The 21,605-nt window shown below is 41.2% G+C and overlaps 1 protein-coding gene across 1 annotated transcript; it reads right to left on the reverse strand.

The window, feature by feature from the left end:
• Positions 1 to 266: 266 nt before the first annotated feature.
• gdf5 (growth differentiation factor 5) lies at positions 267 to 3,664 on the reverse strand. Its single transcript, XM_021608266.2, has 2 exons — positions 2,598 to 3,664; positions 267 to 1,270 (listed from the first exon to the last, which is right to left on the reverse strand). The coding sequence occupies exons 1-2, from the start codon at positions 3,349 to 3,351 to the stop codon at positions 408 to 410; spliced, it is 1,617 nt and encodes a 538-aa protein (XP_021463941.1). The 5' UTR covers positions 3,352 to 3,664; the 3' UTR covers positions 267 to 407.
• Between the last annotated feature and the right edge of the window lie 17,941 nt (positions 3,665 to 21,605).

Below are 21,605 nucleotides of genomic sequence, written 5' to 3' on the forward strand. Positions count from 1 at the left end.
ATAATTTGGGATGAGTCAGACCACAGAGTGAAGGAAAAGCAGCCAACAAGTACTCAGCATATGTGGGAAATCCTTCAAGACGGTTGGAAAAGCATTCCAGGTTCAGCTGGTTAAGAGAATGCCAAGAGTGTGCAAAGCTGTCAATAAGGCAACGGGTGGCTATTTGAAGAATCTCAAATACAAAATATATTCTTATTTGTTTAACACTTTTTTGGTTACTACATGATTTCAGATGTGTTATTTCATAGTTGTGATGTCTTCACTAGTACAAATAAATTAAAACCCTTGAATAACTCAGTGTTCTAAAACTTTTGAGTGTTTAACAATCTGTTTACTCAAAAGATTTAACTCAAACTCTTCAGGCTGAACTATAAAACCAAGACCTCAGCTGGGTCTTTCGTCCATTGCTACCTGCAGCCACAGGACTCCACCACCATGTCCTCATACTGTTTGTAGACCACATTATTGGCCGAGTCAATGTAGAGGATGCTGATTGGGCTGAGGCGAGTGGGCACGCAGCAGGTGGGCGGAGTCGAGTCGGGGTCCATGGAGTTCATGAGCGTCTGGATGATGGCGTGGTTGGTGGGCTCGAGGTGCGAGCGAATAGGGAAGTCACATACCCCGTCGCAGTGGTAGGCCTCATACTCTAGTGGGGCAATGATCCAATCGTCCCAGCCCATCTCCTTGAAGTTGACGTGCAGCTGCTTCCTGTGGCAACGAGGCTTGGGGTTCTTGGCCAGCTTCTTGCCGCGGTTGGTTGGAGCTCGGCGCATGCGCCGCTGAGTGAACAGGTATTCGTACACAGTCTTGTTGTCGTGGCCAGACCGAGCTTTGATCTCGTTGTAGAACAAGTCATTTTTCTTGGTGCGCCCGAACATGAGGAAAAAGGCCTTCTCTTTGGTTTGCCTGCCCAGACGACTGAAGCCCAGTGCCCTGAGGTCCACGGGGCGTCCCCGTTCTAAACCCTCCAGCTCAAAGCAAAGCTGGACGGTGTTCTTGAAATTCTTGAATAGTTTCCAAATGTCAAACACTTCCCATTTGGGTGAATTGTGGTCCTTGATGGTTTGAGTTTGGAGCAGTGTAGCTTTCTGCTTACCTGCTACACAAGTGAAAAGCTTCAGGCAGAAAACTCTGTCAGTGGAAAGTGCTTTGTGTGGATCAGCCAGTCTTTTCCTGAGTATACGCAGCTCAGCACCCAGTAACCCCTCCTTCTCCAGGGAACTGATGTTGAAGTAATACTTCTGTCTTCTCAACTGGGGAATACGGGCATCTGTAAAAGAAGATAACAGAGTCAAGGGCAAGAATAACCATCATATTGACATGTTTCTTTACATGTTAATGTGGCTTCTCGGGTAAGACACAGGTGGTAAGAGTTATGTGTAATGTTTTTCTTTGGTGAGGGAAAGCATGTCCATATAAAAATGAGAGGCAGCATTTTCTTCCAGGCACATTATGTGTTTGAAATTACATTAAAACCAGACATTTGCAGACTACATACCACATTGAACTGTAAACAGACCATTATTATCGTCCTGCAGCTGTTTATGAGTGGATCTACCACCACGTCATATGGCATTTGCTAAGAGTGGACCAGACAATACCTGAACAACACAACATTTTAGGAGATTTAGGAGCCCAACCAGAGATAAAAACACATCTGAAACTGATAAATTAAGGAAGAGGAGGAGAGGAGGAAAAATAGGTGATGGGGAAGAAGAAAAAGAAGAGGTGTGTACTGTTTTACAGATTTAAAAAATGTAATGTCTGGCAAGGGATCAGTTAGGGATCACTTCTTAGTCATACAAAGGGGAAGGTCACCAACCTGTTATACAAATAAAGGGCAAAATTAAAGTACATTAATTGCTTGAAATGTAAACCTTTAGCAGCTAGAAATATAAGTAAACCAAGGTCATTTAAACATTATTTTAAAGAGCTTTAATTTTTGTTTACACTTTAGAGGTTTTAAATAACTGAGGGAATTGTTTATTTTACTAGGCAAGTCAGTTAAGAACACATTCTTATTTTCAATTATTGTTTAGGAACAGTGTGTTAACTACCTTGTTCAGGGCCAAAAGGACAGCGTTTTACCTTGTCAGCTCGGGGACTTGATCTTCCAAACTTTTGGTTATTAGTCCAACGCTCTAACCACTAGGCTACCTGCCACCCCAATCATGACTATGCACATGGCTACTGACAGTGTGACAGACCCATAACCAAGAGTTTTAAAAACTATTATGTCAAACACCAAGAAACCTTTTGACTTAAGCTTCAAGTTTGCTTCGACTTTAGCTTGACTTTACCTCTGTAATAAAGAGGTTGGTTTGATGAGCATAGGCCTACAACTGTCTCTTGGATATGTTTAATTTATCAACTTAACAAAATTCTACAATTAAAGATAAGTAAGCATATTCAGAATTGATTATAATGATTATATTTTCTTTGGCAAAGGTGAAAAGTTACTTTTATTGGACCACTTATCCATTATTTATAAGCCTTATTTTGACTTTGCAAGCAGTAAAGCAGATTTTTGTGTTTTATGAGACACCACTGTTATTATTTTTGAATTACTCATTGTTTATATGGCATCAAAAGTTTACCTTGTCCTTTATCCACAAAGCTTGTGATGGTGTTGGCCATGCCAGCCTCGTGCAGCACACTAGTGTTCACCCCTCCCGTGGATAGTGACCAATAGAGTGACAACATGTAGTCATGCGGAGTTACCAATAGAAGCTTTGGAGAGTATCTGCCGTTAAGTTTGCCCGTTGCTTTGACACTCATTTGGGCCAACCGAACGATGTGCTTTTGCACATCAACGACCTTTTGCTGTGCAGTTCGTGCTGGTGTTGCAGCTCTGGGGACAGTGTTTCCTTTGCTCTGTCCAGGCCTGCCTGAGCCTTTGCCTGTTTGTATGCTCAACGCCACGGGAGCAGGCGCAGCTGCTGCTTTAGTAGCATCCCCGCCGGGTACCCAATAGCGCACAGCCTCCTCGGGCCCCAAATTGACAGCTCCACGAGCACGGCTGACTGTTACGCTGTGCGGTGATGACACTGATGTCACAGCTTTCGCTTTGGCTGCCTCGCCCTTTATCAGGGGGGGTCCTGTTCTAATGCGCGTGATCCTCGCAGCACTTAGAGACTTCCAACCCCCTGCGCCGTAGTTTCCTACCGTTGACCTGGCAGTTGAGCCAATTCCCGGGTTGGCTCCTTCACCTGCCCCGTCTGTGTGCTCCTTTCCTCCGCTCTCGGGTGCGCACTCTGCAATGCCGGTATGGCTCAGTGACGCTGGGATAAAGTCCAGGTATAAGAGAGTCCAACACCCCAATAAAAGAGGGACACTTTTAAGTACTTTCATCCTCTGATCTTCCTTTGAATTTTAGCAGGGAGAAATGCGCACAGGCTTTTCCCGTTTGAAATAAGTAAACATGAACAAGTTTGGAAATGTGAAAATGTGGACTAGAAGTTAGTGTTCTATGGTAAATTACACTGTGCAAACCTTTACTCCCAGAGCCGCTATTCAGTACCATAGTGATGCAAATGTCCTGTTGCTGGTCTTGCTTTCCAATATGCAGTAGATGTCCGACAAGGTTTGCATTGAGAGGAGAAAACTTGACTTCTCTTAAACTCCAACTCCAACTATTCTGCTCGATATCTTGTAAGAGACTTGTTTAAATCCCATTTTTTTCCAAGAGGGGAGAATGGCGTAATGCTGCCACAGTTTTTTCCCCTCAAAGTTTGAACCCCATCCAATGTAAATATTTCACACACAGAAACCTGCAGGTGCTCTGAAATCTCTACAAACCTGAACTAAGGAATTGGAAAAGGAATTCCAACTAACCAGTTTAATTACTCTATGATGTCATGCTGTCTAAACTAATTTAAGTGCAATATTTATTCTCAAATCTTCTTTGCTCTTCCCACCACTGTGAGTCATACTCTACATAAAAAGTCACTGAAACACAAAGCTTTGCATTATGTCATTTAAAATGACAGTTTACTCAAGCTCCTAACAGTGGGGTAAAGAGTGGGGTAAAGAGGGCAGACTAGATAGGAAAGATGCTTGGGAACTTGTATTACTTGTGCTAAATAAATTATGCAACACCAATAATCTCACTGTTTCTGTTGATAAACCATTTATAATGGATAAAAAAAAGTTTGAGACATCTGTTTACATGACAAAAAGAGGATTTGAAGCTCATTCTTTTATACTACTTATTCCCCCCACAAAATTGCGACTGCTAGCAAATATCTCATAGTTTGTATTTTATTTATAGATCACATACAATGGATGTTCATTGTCTCCATAGTGTTTCTTTATAGGATATACTGTAAAGACTGGAAATATAATTCTGTGAAATAGACGTGTGATAATATCTTTTAACGTCTTTACTTTTCCATGTGTATAGAGAGCTATGTTGTCCGTATGACCTAATATCCATTTCATTCTAAGTGAATTATGGGACATGTCAAAACCATTTATTCTAATTTCAGGATAGCAATTTGTCTCTTATTAACATGGCTAAATACAATCCTAACAATGTCTCAATCCAGGATTCAATGGGGGAGAATAGGAAGAGAGCCCAGACTGCATACCAATGGTTTGATGATCGTCTTCTGTCCAAGTATTATTAACAACTCCACAGAGGGCCCCACTTGAACTCCTCAGGTTTTGACTCCAACCCTGGAGCATTGAAGTAGCTGTGCCAGAGACAGTATATAAGGAATCCAATAAGTATCCTGAAGGTTAGCCTGAAGGTTTAAGTTCAGGACACAGAGACATACATATAAACACACTCACGGTGGGATGAATTCCACAGTGCTTTGCCACCCCTTTAAAAATAAAAGGTGTGCACAGCACATTTTGAGTCCAACTGTCATGGATGTATTCTGTTCTCAGGATGTTTGAAAAAGCCCAGATGAAATCTCTCTCAGCTTGTGGTTTACCTCATACTACACTGGCTTGCAGTAGCAAGAGAACATTGCTTTTGTGTGAATATGCCACTGTGCTTGTGCTAGCCATTGCCATGTGACGGTAATAAATAACTTTGATGGGGTAAATGTGTACACTACTGCTATTGAGACAGGATGACTTTCAAAAACCACAGAAAAATCTCTGTCATAAACGTGGCCCAATAAAATAAAGAGTCAATTTGTTACCAACTAGCTTACATAACTTTGGGTCAGTGCTTGGAGACTTGTATGTTACTCTGAATAACTTTCCATTTAAAATATTACTCAGCAAAAAACACGATGTTCAAAATGTCAGGACTGTGGAACACTGCAATATTCGACACATTGTAAATGTAAATGTATCAAATGTATTTATAAATCCCTTTATACATCAGCCGATGTCACAATGTGCTATATAGAAACCCAGCATAAAACCCCAAACAGCAAGCAATACAGCTGTAGAAGCACAGTGGCTAAGAAAAACATAGCCTAAAGGGCATTAACTCTCTTTTACAAGGTAACAATTCCAAACCAAATCAAATTTTATTTGTCACATACACATGGTTAGCAGATGTTAATGCGAGTGTAGCGAAAATGCTTGTGCTTCTAGTTCCAATAATGCAGTAATAACCAACGAGTAATCTAACCTAACAATTCCACAACTACTACCTTATACACTAAAGGGATAAAGAATGTGTACATAAAGATATATGAATGAGTGATGGTACAGAACGGCATAGGCAAGATGCAGTAGATGGTATCGAGTACAGTACATACATATGAGATGAGAAATGTAGGGTATGTAAACATTAGTGGCATTGTTTAAAGTGGCTAGTGATACATTTTTTAGATCAATTTCCATCAATTTCCATTATTAAAGTGGCTGGAGTTGAGTCAGTATGTTGGCAGCAGCCAGTCAATGTTAGTGGTGGCTGTTTAACAGTCTGATGGCCTTGAGATAGAAGCTGTTTTTCAGTCTTTCGGTCCCTGCTTTGATGCACCTGTACTGACCTCGCCTTCTGGATGATAGCGGGGTTGCTCGGGTGTTCAACTAGTGCTATCTAGTTGAACATAAGCTTAATTGTCTGTGCCCTAACCCGATCTGTATAACATTTGGTTGCAGATTTTATCCTGTGCTTTGTGGTGAGCCCATAATTGACAAAAAGTTCACCCAAAGCAGTTTAAAACAAAATGCACCAGTGCCCCCTTTAGGCTATGTCCTGTCTCATGGTGTAACAAATTGATAACATGCAATCCAGGAGGAAGGTCTAAAGGTTCCAGGTGGACAGAATGTCATGCCAATCACTGGTACTTTGCGTTTATTAGTTGCATACTGTCAGAGATTGTCCATCAAGTATCCTTATTGCCTGGTAACGATAGAATTTCTCTGGAATATTGAAAATAGAAATAATGACAACCTCCATATATGGTTCTTAAAACTAAACCTGACCTTCAAGGGAAACAGGATAAACTTTTTCACTAAGTAAGTCTAGATTTGGCTGCCTGGAAAATTTCAACTGCAGTCATTTTGCCTGGATTTATTTGGTTATCCTGAGTGAACATATATTACAGCTTCAGGTCCTTGTGGCATTAATCCAATGGCTGACCTGGTCACACCCAACTCCCTAACACACCCGCTTATAGATAATGAGCGTGGCTTGTTTAAACTCTGTTAACTGTGCAGCCATGCTTTGAGCTTGACGGCGAGAAGAAAGAGACTTCTATGCCCGGGCCAATGCCTTTCCACCTGAGCTGCAGGTGTTTGCTTTTCGTGCCTGTGGCTTTGAGTGGTCAGGCTCCATTCATTTTACATTTGGGATGGAAATGTTTACCTATTCCAAAATGTCTAATGCTTGCCAGGAAAAGGTAGTTTGATGAAGTGTTTGATAATTGCAACCTATTGATTTCTACATGAATCTTTGACTTTGTGAAACAGTATTATATCAGGGGGTAGGCTAAAATATACTGATAGATAACAAATACGAAGTTACAGTATATGAGAGTGCATTGAAAGAGAAAATGCTATTTTGCATTGCTAAGACATCAACAATGATGATAATAAATTATTCTACTCCTATTCCTATTTGAGTCCTATTCCAGTATGATGCATATTTAAATCCATGCACTGAATGAAGCAACACTTACAATATGAAAAATAAATGACATGTTATATAAAGTCAAATATGCTTTCTTGGTGCATGGGGAAAATAGTTACTTACCCTCAGAAATCCAGTTGAGTTCAGTAAACACACGAGACTAGGGAATTCATCTCAGCGCGCTAAATGTAGATGTTAAAGTACAGTGCCTTCAGAAAATATTCATACCCTTTCCCTTGATTTATTCCACATTTTGTTGTTTTACACCCTGAATTCAAACTGGATTAAATATTGTTTTCTAACCCATCTAAACACAATACTCTAACGACGAAATGAGAAGAGGTTTTTCAAAATTTTAGCAAATGTATTGAAAATGAAATACAGAAACATCTTATAAGTAATCACACCTCTGAGTCACTATATGCTAGAATCAACTTGCGCAACAATTACAGTTGTGTGTCTTTCTGGGTAAGTCTCTAAGTGCTTTGCACACGTGGATTGTATAATATAACATTTTTATAATTTAAAAAAAATGTTTTAATTGTTGATCATTGCTAGACAACCATTTTCAAGTCTTGCCATAGATTTTCAAACAGATTTAACTTAATAAGTCAAAGCTCCATCCCAGTTTTTTTATCCTGAAAAAAAAACCCAGTCCTTAACGATTACAAGCATACCCATAACATGATGCAGCCACCACTATGCTTCGAAATATATAGAGCGGTACTCAGTAATGTGTTGTATTGGATTTGCCTCAGAAATATAACTTCGTATTTATGAAAAAAAATGAATTGCTTTGCCAAATTTTTTACAGTATTACTTTAGTGCCTTGTTGCAAACAGCATGCAAGTTTTGGAATATACAGTGGGGCAAAAAAGTATTTAGTCAGCCACCAATTGTGCAAGTTCTCCAACTTAAAAATATGAGAGAGGCCTGTAATTTTCATCATAGGTACACTTCAACTATGACTTACAAAATGAGAAGAAAAAAAAAAATGAATTTATTTGCAAATTATGGTGGAAAATAAGTATTTGGTCACCTACAAACAAGCAAGATTTCTGGCTCTCACAGACCTGTAACTTCTTCTTTAAGAGGCTCCTCTGTCCCCCACTCGTTAACTGTATTAATGGCACCTGTTTGAACTTGTTATCAGTATAAAAGACACCTGTCCACAACCTCAAACAGTCACACTCCAAACACTACTATGGCCAAGACCAAAGAGCTGTCAAAGGACACCAGAAACAAAATTGTAGACCTGCACCAGGCTGGGAAGACTGAATCTGCAATAGGTAAGCAACTTGGTTTGAAGAAATCAACTGTGGGAGCAATTATTAGGAAATGGAAGATATACAAGACCACTGATAATCTCCCTCATTCTGGAGCTCCACGCAAGATCTCACCCCTTGGGGTCAAAATGATCACAAGAACGTTGAGCAAAAATCCCAGAACCACACGGGGGACCTAGTGAATGACCTGCAGAGAGCTGGGACCAAAGTATCAAAGCCTACCATCAGTAACACACTACGCCGCCAGGGAGTCAAATCCTGCAGTGCCAGACGTGTCCCCCTGCTTAAGCCAGTACATGTCCAGGCCTGTCTGAAGTTTGCTAGAGAGCATTTGGATGATCCAGAAGAAGATTGGGAGAATGTCATATGGTCAGATGAAACCAAAATATAACTTTTTGGTAAAAACTCAACTCGTCGTGTTTGGAGGACAAAGAATGCTGAGTTGCATCCAAAGAACACCATACCTACTGTGAAGCATGGGGGTGGAAACATCATGCTTTGGGGCTGTTTTTCTGCACAGGGACCAGGACGACTGGTAAAGGAAAGAATGAATGGGGCCGTGAGATTTTGAGTGAAAACCTCCTTCCATCAGGGCATTGAAGATGAAACGTTGCTGGGTCTTTCAGCATGACAATGATCCCAAACACACCGCCTGGGTAACGAAGGGGTGGCTTCGTAAGAAGCATTTCAAGGTCCTGGAGTGGCCTAGCCAGTCTCCAGATCTCAACCCCATAGAAAATCTTTGGAGGGAGTTGAAAGTCTGTGTTGCCCAGCAACAGCCCCAAAACATCACTGCTCTAGAGGAGATATGCATGGAGGAATGGGCAAAAATACCAGCAACAGTGTGTGAAAACCTTGTGAAGACTTACAGAAAACGTTTGACCTCTGTCATTGCCAACAAAGGGTGTATAACAAAATATTGAGATAAACTTTTGTTATTGACCAAATACTTATTTTCCACCATAATTTGCAAATAAATTCATTAAAAATCCTACAATGTGATTTTCTGGATTTTTTTCCCCCTCATTTTGTCTGTCATAGTTGAAGTGTAGCTATGATGAAAATTACAGGCCTCTCTCATCTTTTTAAGTGGGAGAACTTGCACAATTGGTGGCTGACTAAATACTTTTTTGCCCCACTGTATTTACTAAGCTAACATATTGTATTTGATACCTTTTGTATTGGATTTGGCCTGCTAGTATAGCTTATAGAAACACATTATAAACAGTCAACAAGTAAATCATGAGGAATAAGGTTTTGAAGTGTCTGTCCTATATAGGAGATATAAGAAAGCGCAAGAAATATTTATATTTTTTGAGACACATATTTAACCCCTTATTTTTGTTGGCACAGAACTACCTCTAAACTTCCATTTGTTTGTATGGGTTACATTCAGACCAGTCACGTGTTACTTGTGGAGTCATAGAGCAAAACAGAAAACACCATCATGTTCGAGAGAGTCTCCCCTTTCCATAGAGAGTTCCTAATAGTTTGGACGCTACAGACGTTTGTGAGAAGACCGATTTGCGGGATGTCTCATGGTCTGACAAACATCACTGTAGCTTGGCCACCTTCCACCTCAGATGCAAAAGGCCGCCATATGCGGATGCGGTGGATTGAGACAGCCCATGCCAAACCTGATATCTCTGGCTTAAACTGATGGATTTTTATGGGGATTTTTTAAATTATGTTACTTAGATTGATGCATGGTTGCGCACATTTTTATTCCTGAACTTATTTAGGCTTGCCATAACAAAGGGTTGAATTTTTATTAACTCAAGATATTTCAGCTTTTAATTTGAATTCATTTGTAAAAATTTCTAAAAACATAATTCCACATTTGTGTATGCCAGTGACCAAAAATCTCAGTTTAAGCAGTTTTAAATTCAGGCTGTAAGACAACAAAAGTCACGGGGTGTAAATACTTTAAGGCACTGTAGTATTGTAGATATACCAGGGAGGGGCAGATTAATGTATTAACCGGTTTGATAAATCAACTAAGATTAACTGGTTTACTATAATAACAGTGGATAGCAGACATACAAAATACCCAATTGTCATATTTGAGTAAAAGTATAGATAACTTAATAGAAAGTTACTCAAGGTAAAGTAAAAGTCACCCAGTAAAATACTACTTGAGTAAAAGTCTAAAAGTATTTGGTTCTAAATATACTTAAGTATCAAAAGTAAATGTAATAGCTAAAATATACTTAAGTATCAAAAGTACATGTAAAAGTATAAATCATTTCAAATTCCTTCTATTAAGCAAAGCAGGCTGCACCATTTTGTTGTTGGTAAAATTGATGGATAGCCAGGGGCACACTAACACTCAGACATAATTTACAAAAGATACATTTGTGTTTAGTGAGTCCGCCAGATCAGAGGCAGAAGGGATGACCATGTGTTGTCTTGATAAGTGCATGAATTGGACCATTTTACTGTTCAGCTAAGCATTAAAAATGTAAGGAGTACTTTTGGGTGTGTGGGCAAAAATATAAATAGTAAAGTAAAGCACAGATACCCCAAAAAACTACTTAAGTAGTACTTGAATGTATTGTTACTTGAGTAAACCGCTGTCTGTCGCCCACACTAGATTGTTTTGGATGTCTATTTCGGCTTCTTAAAAACACACAGGATTGAAGGACAGATGTACTAACGCTCCGCTTCCAATTAATTTGTAGAATAATCAGCTATAATTTCTGTATCAACTGGCAGCTCTAATACATACTATTTGCAAGTTGTTGATCTCTAGTTAGTTTTATCACTACGAACATGGGCTATCCTACTGATCTTTTGGGCTATAGGCTACTTCCTGACCTTACCATTTTGCAGGTAGACCTTGTAGCACTGTTTTGTGTGTCATTGCCCCAGAGGTCATACTGGCCTTCATAGCCCTCTCATTCCGTATTTCTGTTCACTGATTCCCCCCCCCCCCCCCGTCCCCCGTCCCCCCTCCCATCACCACTCATTCCTAACTGCACATGGCCCTCATATTACTTGACGTGCGGACATCAAGGTTTATTTTTGTGAGGATACATTTTCGAATATTCTCTGCCAGAGACAATATTATGTTGGAAATATACAGGTATTAACTGTTAGATTTAAGATGATAAAATAAACCCAAGTGCTAGGCATTGGCACAGTGAAACAGAGGGGAGATTGTGTGTACAGCCCTACTAATGAAACATACGAGGGAAGCTCAATCACTAATAATTACTCCCACACCCCTCTATTCCAGGTGATTTGCACCCTTTCATTTATCTTCCGCTCAACGCAACATTCATTTCAAGATCATTTCCCGCACTGTGACACTTAGTGCCTCTAAACAGATGCTTGAAGTGAAGTATTTTTTAATCTATTTTTTTTTCATATGGTTCCAGATTAACTGTATGCTGTATAGTTTCCTGCATAATTCTGAAAATCAAATGAACAAATCAAGCAAGAAAACAGTAAATAAATGTTGTTCTTGAATAAAACAAGTTATCCTATTTTGTTTTATGAACGCAGAACAGTTCAAGTGTTATCTTTACAAGCACTGATAAATGTGCTATGTAAAAAGAGGAAATATCTAAAACGAACCCATTTTTACCAGTGCCATTTTTACCACTTAAATAAAAAATACTTAAATGTACTACTTAAGTAGTTTTTGGGAGTATCTGTACTTTACTTAACTATTTATATTTTTGGAAACTTTTACTTTTACTTCACTACATTCCTAAAGAAAATTATGTACTTTCTACTCCATACATTTCCCTGACACGCAAAAGTACTTGTTACATTTTGATAGGAAAATGTACACACAAAAAAATATCCCTGGTCATCCCTAATGCCTCTGGGATGATCTGGAGGACTCACTCAAGACAAATGCTTCATTTGAAAATGATGACAGTGTTGGAGTGTGCCCCTGGCTATCAGTAAATTTAAAAAACAAGAAAATTATGCTGTCTGGTTTGCTTATTATAAGGAAGTTGAAATTATTTATACTTTTACTTTGAGACTTCAGTACATTTGAGCAATTCCATTTACTTTAAAATCAAAATCAATCAAATTTATTTGACACATACACATGATTAGCAGATGGTAATGCGAGTGTAGCGAAATGCTTGTGCTTATAGTTCCGATAATGCAGTAGTAGCCAACAAGTAATCTAACCTAATAATTCCACAACTACTACCTTATACACACAAGTGTAAAGGGATAAAGAATATGTACATAAAGATATATGAATGAGTGATGGTACAGAACGGCAAAGGCAAGATGCAGTAGATGGTATAGAGTACAGTATATACATATGAGATGAGAAATGTAGGGTATGAAAACATAAAAGTGGCATAGTTTAAAGTGGCTAGTGATAAATGTTTTACATCAATTTCCATTATTAAAGGGGCTGGAGTTGAGTCAGTATGTTGGCAGCAGCCACTCAATGTTAGTGGTGGCTGTTTAACAGTCTGATGGCCTTGAGATAGAAGCTGTTTTTCAGTCTCTCGGTCCCTGCTTTGATGCACCTGTACTGACCTCGCCTTCTGGATGATAGCGGGGTGAACAGGCAGTGGCTCGGGTGGTTGTTGCCCTTGATGATGTAGGTGGTGTAGGTGTCCTGGAGGGCAGGTAGTTTGCCCCCGGTGATGCATTGTGCAGACCTCACTACCCTCTGGTCTGTGATGTGTACGCCAAGGAACTTAAAACGTACTACCCTCCTCCACTACTGTCCTGTCGATGTGGATAGGGTGCTCCCTCTGCTGGTTCCTGAAGTCCACGGTCATCTCCTTTGCTTTGTTGACGTTGAGTGTGAGGTTATTTTCCTGACACCACACTCCGAGGGCCCTCACCTCCTCCCTCTAGGCCATCTCGTCGTTGTTGGTAATCAAGCCTACCACTGTAGTGTTGTCTGCAAACTTGATGATTGAGTTGGAGGCGTGCATGGCCACGCAGTCGTGGGTGAACAGGGAGTACAGGAGAGGGCTCAGAATGCACCCTTGTGGGGCCACAGTGTTGAGGATCAGCGGGGTGGAGATGTTGTTACCTACCCTCACCACCTGGGGGCGTCCCGTCAGGAATTCCAGTACCCAGTTGCACAGGGCGGGGTCGAGACCCAGGGACTTGAGCTTGATGACGAGTTTGGAAGGTACTATGGTGTTAAATGCTGAGCTGTAGTCGATGAACAGCATTCTCACGCAGTTATTCCTCTTGTCCAGATGGGTTAGGGCAGTGTGCAGTGTGGTTGCGATTGCGTCGTCTGTGGACCTATTGGGGCGGGTCTAGGGTGTCAGGTAGGGTGGAGGTGATAGTCTAGTCTCTAAAAGCACTTCATGATGACGGAAGTGAGTGCTACGGGGCGGTAGACGTTTAGCTCAGTTACCTTAGCTTTCTTGGGAACAGGAAAAATGGTGGCCCTCTTGAATGTGGGGATGTGGGGACAGCAGACTGGGATAAGGATTTATTGAATATGTCCGTAAACACACCAGCCAGCTGGTCTGCGCATGCTCTGAGGACGCGGCTGGGGATGCCGTCTGGGCCTGCAGCCTTGCGAGGGTTAACACATTTAAATGTTTTATTCACGTCGGCTGCAGTGAAGGAGAGCACGCAGGTTTTGGTAGCGGGCCGTGTCAGTGGCAATGTATTGTCCACAAAGTGAGCAAAGAAGTTATTTAGTCTGTCTGTGAGCAAGACATCCTGGTCCGCAACGGGACTAATTTTCTATTTGTAATCCGTGATTGACTGTAGACCCTGCCACATACCTCTTGTGTCTGAGCCGTTGAATTGCAACTCTACTTCGTCTCTATACTGACGCTTAGCTTGTTTGATTGCCTTGTGGAGGGAATAGCTACACTGTTTGTTTACACTAGTGTGGAGTAAATAAAAATATGTGACAGAAGCCTACCATCAATTAGACAATGATGAATTGAGTTACCTTCAACCCTACAGACAACCTAGAAACTGAATTGAAAGGGATCCACACAGAAGCTAAGGAGAATGGCTACATTTCAGACAATGAGTTCAAATTTATTTTCATTGGCAAGTCCACATACAGTGCCTTGCGAAAGTATTCGGCCCCCTTGAACTTTGCGACCTTTTGCCACATTTCAGGCTTCAAACATAAAGATATAAACATTTATTTTTTTGTGAAGAATCAACAACAAGTGGGACACAATCATGAAGTGGAACGACATTTACTGGATATTTCAAACTTTTTTAACAAATCAAAAACTGAAAATTTGGGCGTGCTAAATTATTCAGCCCCCTTAAGTTAATACTTTGTAGCGCCACCTTTTGCTGCGATTACAGCTGTAAGTCGCTTGGGGTATGTCTCTATCAGTTTTGCACATCGAGCTGTAAAGCACCTCAGCTGTAGATCTCTGCAGTTCATCCAGAGTGATCATGGGCCTCTTGGCTGCATCTCTGATCAGTCTTCTCCTTGTATGAGCTGAAAGTTTAGAGGGACGGCCAGGTCTTGGTAGATTTGCAGTGGTCTGATACTCCTTCCATTTCAATATTATCGCTTGCACAGTGCTCCTTGGGATGTTTAAAGCTTGGGAAATCTTTTTGTATCCAAATCCGGATTTAAACTTCTTCACAACAGTATCTCGGACCTGCCTGGTGTGTTCCTTGTTCTTCATGATGCTCTCTGCGCTTTTAACGGACCTCTGAGACTATCACAGTGCAGGTGCATTTATACGGAGACTTGATTACACACAGGTGGATTGTATTTATCATCATTAGTCATTTAGGTCAACATTGGATCATTCAGAGATCCTCACTGAACTTCTGGAGAGAGTTTGCTGCACTGAAAGTAAAGGGGCTGAATAATTTTTCACGTCCAATTTTTCAGTTTTTGATTTGTTAAAAAAGTTTGAAATATCCAATAAATGTCGTTCCACTTCATGATTGTGTCCCACTTGTTGTTGATTCTTCACAAAAAAATACAGTTTCATATCTTTGTTTGAAGCCTGAAATGTGGCAAAAGGTCGCAAAGTTCAAGGGGGCCGAATACTTTCGCAAGGCACTGTAAAGGTAACCATTGCAACCATTGCAGAAATATTGCACAGAATAATTATTTTGTTGACACAGCTTCCAAAATGGAGTATTACGTCAAGCATTTCATTAACTGCAAAACCACTCATGTCATTTATAGATTGGAATGTCCACAGTGCAAGGTGTTCTACATTGGACGGACGAAGAGACGCCTTCAAGACCGCTTAGCGGAACACAAGTACGCCATACGGGTAGGCAAGGAAGACTACCGCATAGGCAAGGCACTACAAGTCCTTACACCATAGCAACCCTGCCTCCCTACAACCTATGGGTATTGATCATGTTCCGGCCTCTATTAGAAAAGGGGACCGTCTTAAACAGTTAAACCAAAGGGAAAGTTTTTGGATTTACAAACTACAGGCCACTAAATAACCTGGTTTAAATGAAGATATGGATTTCTCACCCTTCCTGTAGGGTCGTGATAGGTCCCTTTGCTGTCATCTAGTGGACATTTTGCTCAATTGCCCTCAGCTATGTTTAGACTGTTCATGTTTTGCTGTGTTCTCGTGTACTAGGGAATATATTGCTTGCTTATTTTTGACACTTCTCCCAGTCATATTTAAGGTTAGAACTACCTTTCTAAGTGTTCTGATACTTCTAGCTTGGAGTTGTATCTTTATGATAACATAGCTACAGCATTTAACCTTTTAATGTGTATATTATTGCTTACTAGGTGTGTCCAATCAATTTTGTAACCACTCCTTCTTTCAATTAGGGTTAATTAGAAAAGCTGTTCAAAAGAGGACATTGTATTCCTTTTTTTTTTTCGGCCATGCAGCCGAAACAAGTCGTTTTTTTAACTTTGTTTCTATTGAACATGCCATACTAATAAAGGCATTTTAATTAATTATATGAAGAGTGCCTTGGTCCTCCTTTCTTTTTGATGACCAATTTACCCCTTTTACCAAAGAGCACCTTCTATCTACCAAAATGTACTATTGTGTACCTTAGTAGCGCATCCCTCCCTCCCTCTTCCTACTAGCTACACTGTTTGTATTCGGTCAGGTTTCCGGTAACCTTGCCCTGGTTAAAAGCAGTGGTTCAAGCTTTCAGTTTCTCACGAATGCTGCATCAATCCAAGGTTTCTGGTTTGGGAATGTTTTAATAGTTGCTGTGGGTACGACATCACCGATGCACTTTCTAATGAACTCGCTCACCGAATCAGCGTATTCGTCAATGTTGTTGTTGTTGGACGCAATGCGGAACATATCCCAATCCACGTGATCAAAGCAGTCTTGAAGCGTGGAATCAGATTGGTCGGACCAGCGTTGAACAGACCTGAGCGCGGGAGCTTCCTGTTTTAGTTTCTGTCTATAGGCTGGAAGCAACAAAATGGAGTCGTGGTCAGCTTTTCCAAAAGGAGGGCAGGGGAGGGCCTTATATGCATTGCGGAAATTAGAATATCAATGATCCATGGTTTTACCAGCCCTGGTTGCACAATCGATATGCTGATAGAATTGAGGGAGTCTTCAGATTAGCCTTGTTAAAATCCCCAGCTACAATGAATGCAGCCTCAGGATATGTGGTTTCCAGTTTACATAGAGTCAAATAAAGTTTGTTCAGGGCCATCGATGTGTCTGCTTGGGGGGGGGGGGGAATATATACGGCTGTGATTATAATCGAAGAGAATTCTCTTGGTAGATCATGCGGTCTAATTGATTGTGAGGAATTCTAAGTCAGGTAAACAGAAGGACTTGAGTTCCTGTATGTTGTTATGATGACACCACGTCTCGTTAATCATAAGGCATACCCACCCGCCCCTCTTCTTACCAGAAAGATGCTTGTTTCTGTCAGCGCGATGCATGAAGAAACCAGCTGGCTGCACCAACTCCGATAGCGTGTCTCGAGTGAGCCATGTTTCCGTGAAGCAAAGAACGTTACAGTCTCTGCTACCCTTGCTCGGATTTCATCAACCTTTTTGTCAAGAGACTGGACATTGGCGAGTAGTATGCTAGGGATTGGTGCGCGATGTGCCCTTCTCCGGAGCCTGACCAGAAGACCACTTCGTTTGCCCCTTTTACGGCGAGGTTGTTTATGTTCGCCGGCTGGGATGCGATCCATTGTCCTGGGTGGTGGGCACAACACAGGATCCGCATCGGGAAAGTCATATTCCTGGTCGTAATGATGGTGAGTTGACGTTGCTCTTAGGCTCTGTATGTAATGAAACCTAAGATTACCTGGGCTACCAATGTAAGAAAATAACACGTTAAAAAACAAAATACTGCATAGTTTCCTTGGAACGTGAGAGAGGCGGCCATCTCTGTCGGCGCCGGAAGTCATAGATTTTGTCACTGATGATCACATTTGCATAAAGGTCGTTTGGACTCCGCCCAAGTCTCAGGTATTGATGAAAGACGTTCACTCAACTTCTGTTCTTTCGAGGTAAAATTAGCTAGCTTGTTAACAATGGCTGCCCAATTCCTCAAATTGTAAATCTACCATCTCTGATTGCACCAGACTGCTGCTCACGGACGGAAGAGATGAACTTCAACCATCAATAGCCAGGTAACGTTAACTTAATGTTAGCTGAAGTTAATTTGTTCTTAATGTAGAACATCAAATTATCAGATTTGGATGAGTTGGCTGCAATATGGCAGCAGTACTTCAGTCAATATCAGCAAAGGATATTGGTTATTAGTGAAGTGTCAGTAAAGTGTTTCTAACAAAAGTATACCTTAACACCAAGACAAGCAATATGGATTGTATATTTAAATTTTAATGATCATTAAGTGAACAATAATAGCCAATATGGAAATACAGTGCATTTGGTAAGTATTCAGACCCCTTGACTTTTTCCACATTTTGTTACATTAGAGCCTTACTCTAATGTCATACCCAAGAAGACTCAATGGTGTAATGGCAAAGTACTGAGTAAAGGGTCATAAATGTAATATTTCCTTTTTTTATACATTTGCAAAAATGCAACCTGTTTTTGCGTTGTCATTATGGGGTATTGTGTGTAGATTGATGAGGGGGGGGAATTATTGTATCCATTTTTTGAATAAAGCTGTAACGTAATAAAATGTGGAAAAAGTCAAGGGGTCTGAATATGTTCCAAATGCTCTGTACAAACAATACAGATATAAGTAGATTAAATGTTGATGTGCAGTTACATTTTCAAACACTCAATTGCTACTGTAGTTTAGTGCTACTAGATGCAATTATGTATTGTAAAAATGTTTTTATGCAACACCGAAATGTGGAGAATTCACAATACCGGAGGTCATGAATTCCCTAAAGGCATTGTAGGTGCTATGAAGAGAAAGCCTTAGTGTCACAGCACACGTGTTTGCCTCTGGGTACGTTTTCTTCTGCTGCCCAGCGAGACGTCCTCGCACTGTATGGAGGAATTGGATGGTCGGGTTGTCCTCAAACCCAAGGCGGTGGCACCACCGTTGCCCCAGTAGCAAACTCCACCACCATCGCCACTGTTAGAGGAGGACATTCTCCATCTGAGGAGTACACAGTAAAACATTTAAAATCTACATTTAAATCACAAAATGTAATAATATGCAGTTACCGATAAACTTGAACAATTTACTATTTTACCTTGCACCTCAGCCAGCCAGTTGAACCAGTGGCAGATGGTGTCGTTCTCCAAACACCGCCGGTTGCCACCAGGTATGGAATAGGTTACTTTAAATAGGTCCCGCAGGTCCTTGGCAGTGGGAGGCTTTATGGAGTCCACAAAAAGTGCTCGGAAGCTGTCTGGGTGGTTCCCTAATGCTTCGAGCAGTCCAAGAGAGTTGAGACGATATTTGAACCTGTTATAGTTTAGAGACAGTATTTATATTTAAAATAAGTGTTAAGGACATTATAGTGATGTGTATTGATTTAGGGGGGTGGACTGATTAAAAATACTTATGTTAGAGGAGGTAATGACAAGTACTTCACAGATTTATGACAGAGTTGACTTACTGCTCCAAGGCCACCTGCATGCTCCCTTGGACAAATTGTTGAGCCACCAATTCAACCACACCATCTCTGTCCTCCATTGTCTTGACACCAGTCCTTTTTTTGTAGGGGAACAAGCCTCCTCCTGTCTGTCTTAAAGGCCTCTAGATTTGGATTCATCTGGGGGAATGTTTCCGCCAAAACCTTCAAAAAGCTGCTCTCCTGACCATAGGGCACTTTGATCTGCCTTACAGGATATGGAAACATGATTTAAATCTAACAAAAAGTATCCTAATATAAAACAGGGAAATAGTCCATGATCTTTAAATTAGTAAAATAACCTACAATAAGTCTATGTTAAAATCACAAGATAGATTCACCTAGCTTACTTACAAAGCAAGCACTGTGCATTGCACTGTGTCCTCATGTACTACATGGATATTGGGAAAATATACCTATCCTGTTCAGCTGCCGGATGGTAGGGTCAGCGATCAGGCAAACACTCATAGTTATCAACCTGCTTCTCCCGGTTTGCCACCTTTGGACTCCAGCATTATTCCATCTCCTGGACGATTGAAATCTGACAAGGGCAAACGTTATAAAAGTTTCAATAATGACACTCAGCATATTCGACACCACCCATACTTGCTCATCCCACGGTAGCTGTTGCAATCATTAGCAAGCTAACGCTACTAGGTAGTTGTGCCGGTTAATGTTGACTTTTGCCAGGTATTACCTAACCTACCAGAATTAATCCCACCTTTGAACCACCCGATGGTTGGAAAGGTGGTTGCACTTGGCTGGCAAAACTTAAAAAACGGTCTCTCATGTTTTCAAGGTTCGACATGTCGTTTGTTGGTGATGATGAATGATACGTTTTTCATATAGTGATTGGCCAACATTTGAATATAGTTTACATATTGTTATTTGACGTGTTAAATAGTGTTATTTGATGTGTATCATTTTGACACGCAAAGACCCAAACGGTGTTCGATAGTCATCAGCCCTGCACCCCCCACAGCAACTTGCCCAAGCCTCCCCCATTTCTCCTTCACCCAAACCCAGATAGCTGAGGTTCTGAAAGAGCTGCAAAATCTGGACCCCTACCAATCAGCCTGGCTAGACGATCTGGACCCTTTCTTTCTAAAATGATCCGCCACCATTGTTGCAACCTCTATTACTGGCCTGTTCAACCTCTCTTTCGTGAAAGTCTGAGATCCCCAAAGATTGGAAAGCTGCCACGGTCATCCCCCTCTTCAAAGGGGGAGACCCTCTAGACCCAAACTGCTACAGACCTATATCTATCCTACCCAGCCTTTCTAAGGTCCTCAAAAGCCAAGTTAACAAACAGATCACCCACCATTTCGAATCCCACAGTACCTTCTTTGCTATACAATCTGGTTTCCGAGCTGGTCATGGGGATGAGGGGGATGACCTGACAGTTGAGGTATGAAGTGTCTCACATCGTCCTTGTTCTTCAGGTGCGCCACGTTGATGGCTGATGTTTTCCTCGGGTCTGGTTTGATCCTCAAAGTACGTCTCCCACGAAGGTTAGTGTTTTCACACACCTTGCATTTGTCCTCGTTTAGATTTAGGTTGACTTTCCATTCCAGCACTAGTCTCACTCTCGTGTCGTGTACCTGCCCTCAGGTGTGTTGAATGTGCATAGCCTTGAGCTTGCATCATCTAGCTTAATTTGCCAGAATCCTGATGAGGCATCAAGCTTACTGAACCACATTGCTCCAGCAAACTGCAAACTGCGACATTGGTTGGCAACTTGAAATGCTCTTTTGATTGCTCCTTGTTCTTCAGGCGCGCCACGTTGATGGCTGATGTTTTCCTCGGGTCTGGTTTGATCCTCAAAGTACGTCTCCCACGAAGGTTAGTGTTTTCACACAACTTGCATTTGTCCTCGTTTAGATTTAAGTTGACTTTCCATTCCAGCACTAGTCTCACTCTCGTGTCGTGTTCTTTTGTGAACCACCAGACTGTCATCCATCAGTCTCCAATCTTGGAATGTGCTCGAAGATCATGTGGCTTGTCTTGTGGTAGAGCTCTGGTGCTGAGAGAATCCCATAAGGTAGACAAATCTGTACCTGCCCTCAGGTGTGTTGAATGTGCATAGCCTTGAGCTTGCATCATCTAGCTTAATTTGTCAGAATCCTGATGAGGCATCAAGCTTACTGAACCACATTGCTCCAGCAAACTGCAAACTGCGACATTGGTTGGCAACTTGAAATGCTCTTTTGATTGCTCCTTGTTCTTCAGGCGCGCCACGTTCATGGCTGATGTTTTCCTCGGGTCTGGTTTGATCCTCAAAGTACGTCTCCCACGAAGGTTAGTGTTTTCAC

Source organism: Oncorhynchus mykiss, chromosome 7 (assembly GCF_013265735.2).
Source record: "Oncorhynchus mykiss isolate Arlee chromosome 7, USDA_OmykA_1.1, whole genome shotgun sequence".
Taxonomy (NCBI): domain Eukaryota; kingdom Metazoa; phylum Chordata; class Actinopteri; order Salmoniformes; family Salmonidae; genus Oncorhynchus; species Oncorhynchus mykiss.

Coding starts and splice junctions, on each gene's coding strand:
- gdf5 (XM_021608266.2), bottom strand. CDS start 3,351: ATGAAAGTACTTAAAAGTGTCCCTCTTTTATTGGGGTGTTGGACTCTC. Junction 1,271..2,597: donor CTTTGTGGATAAAGGACAAG/GTAAACTTTTGA, acceptor CTTCTTTTACAG/ATGCCCGTATTCCCCAGTTG.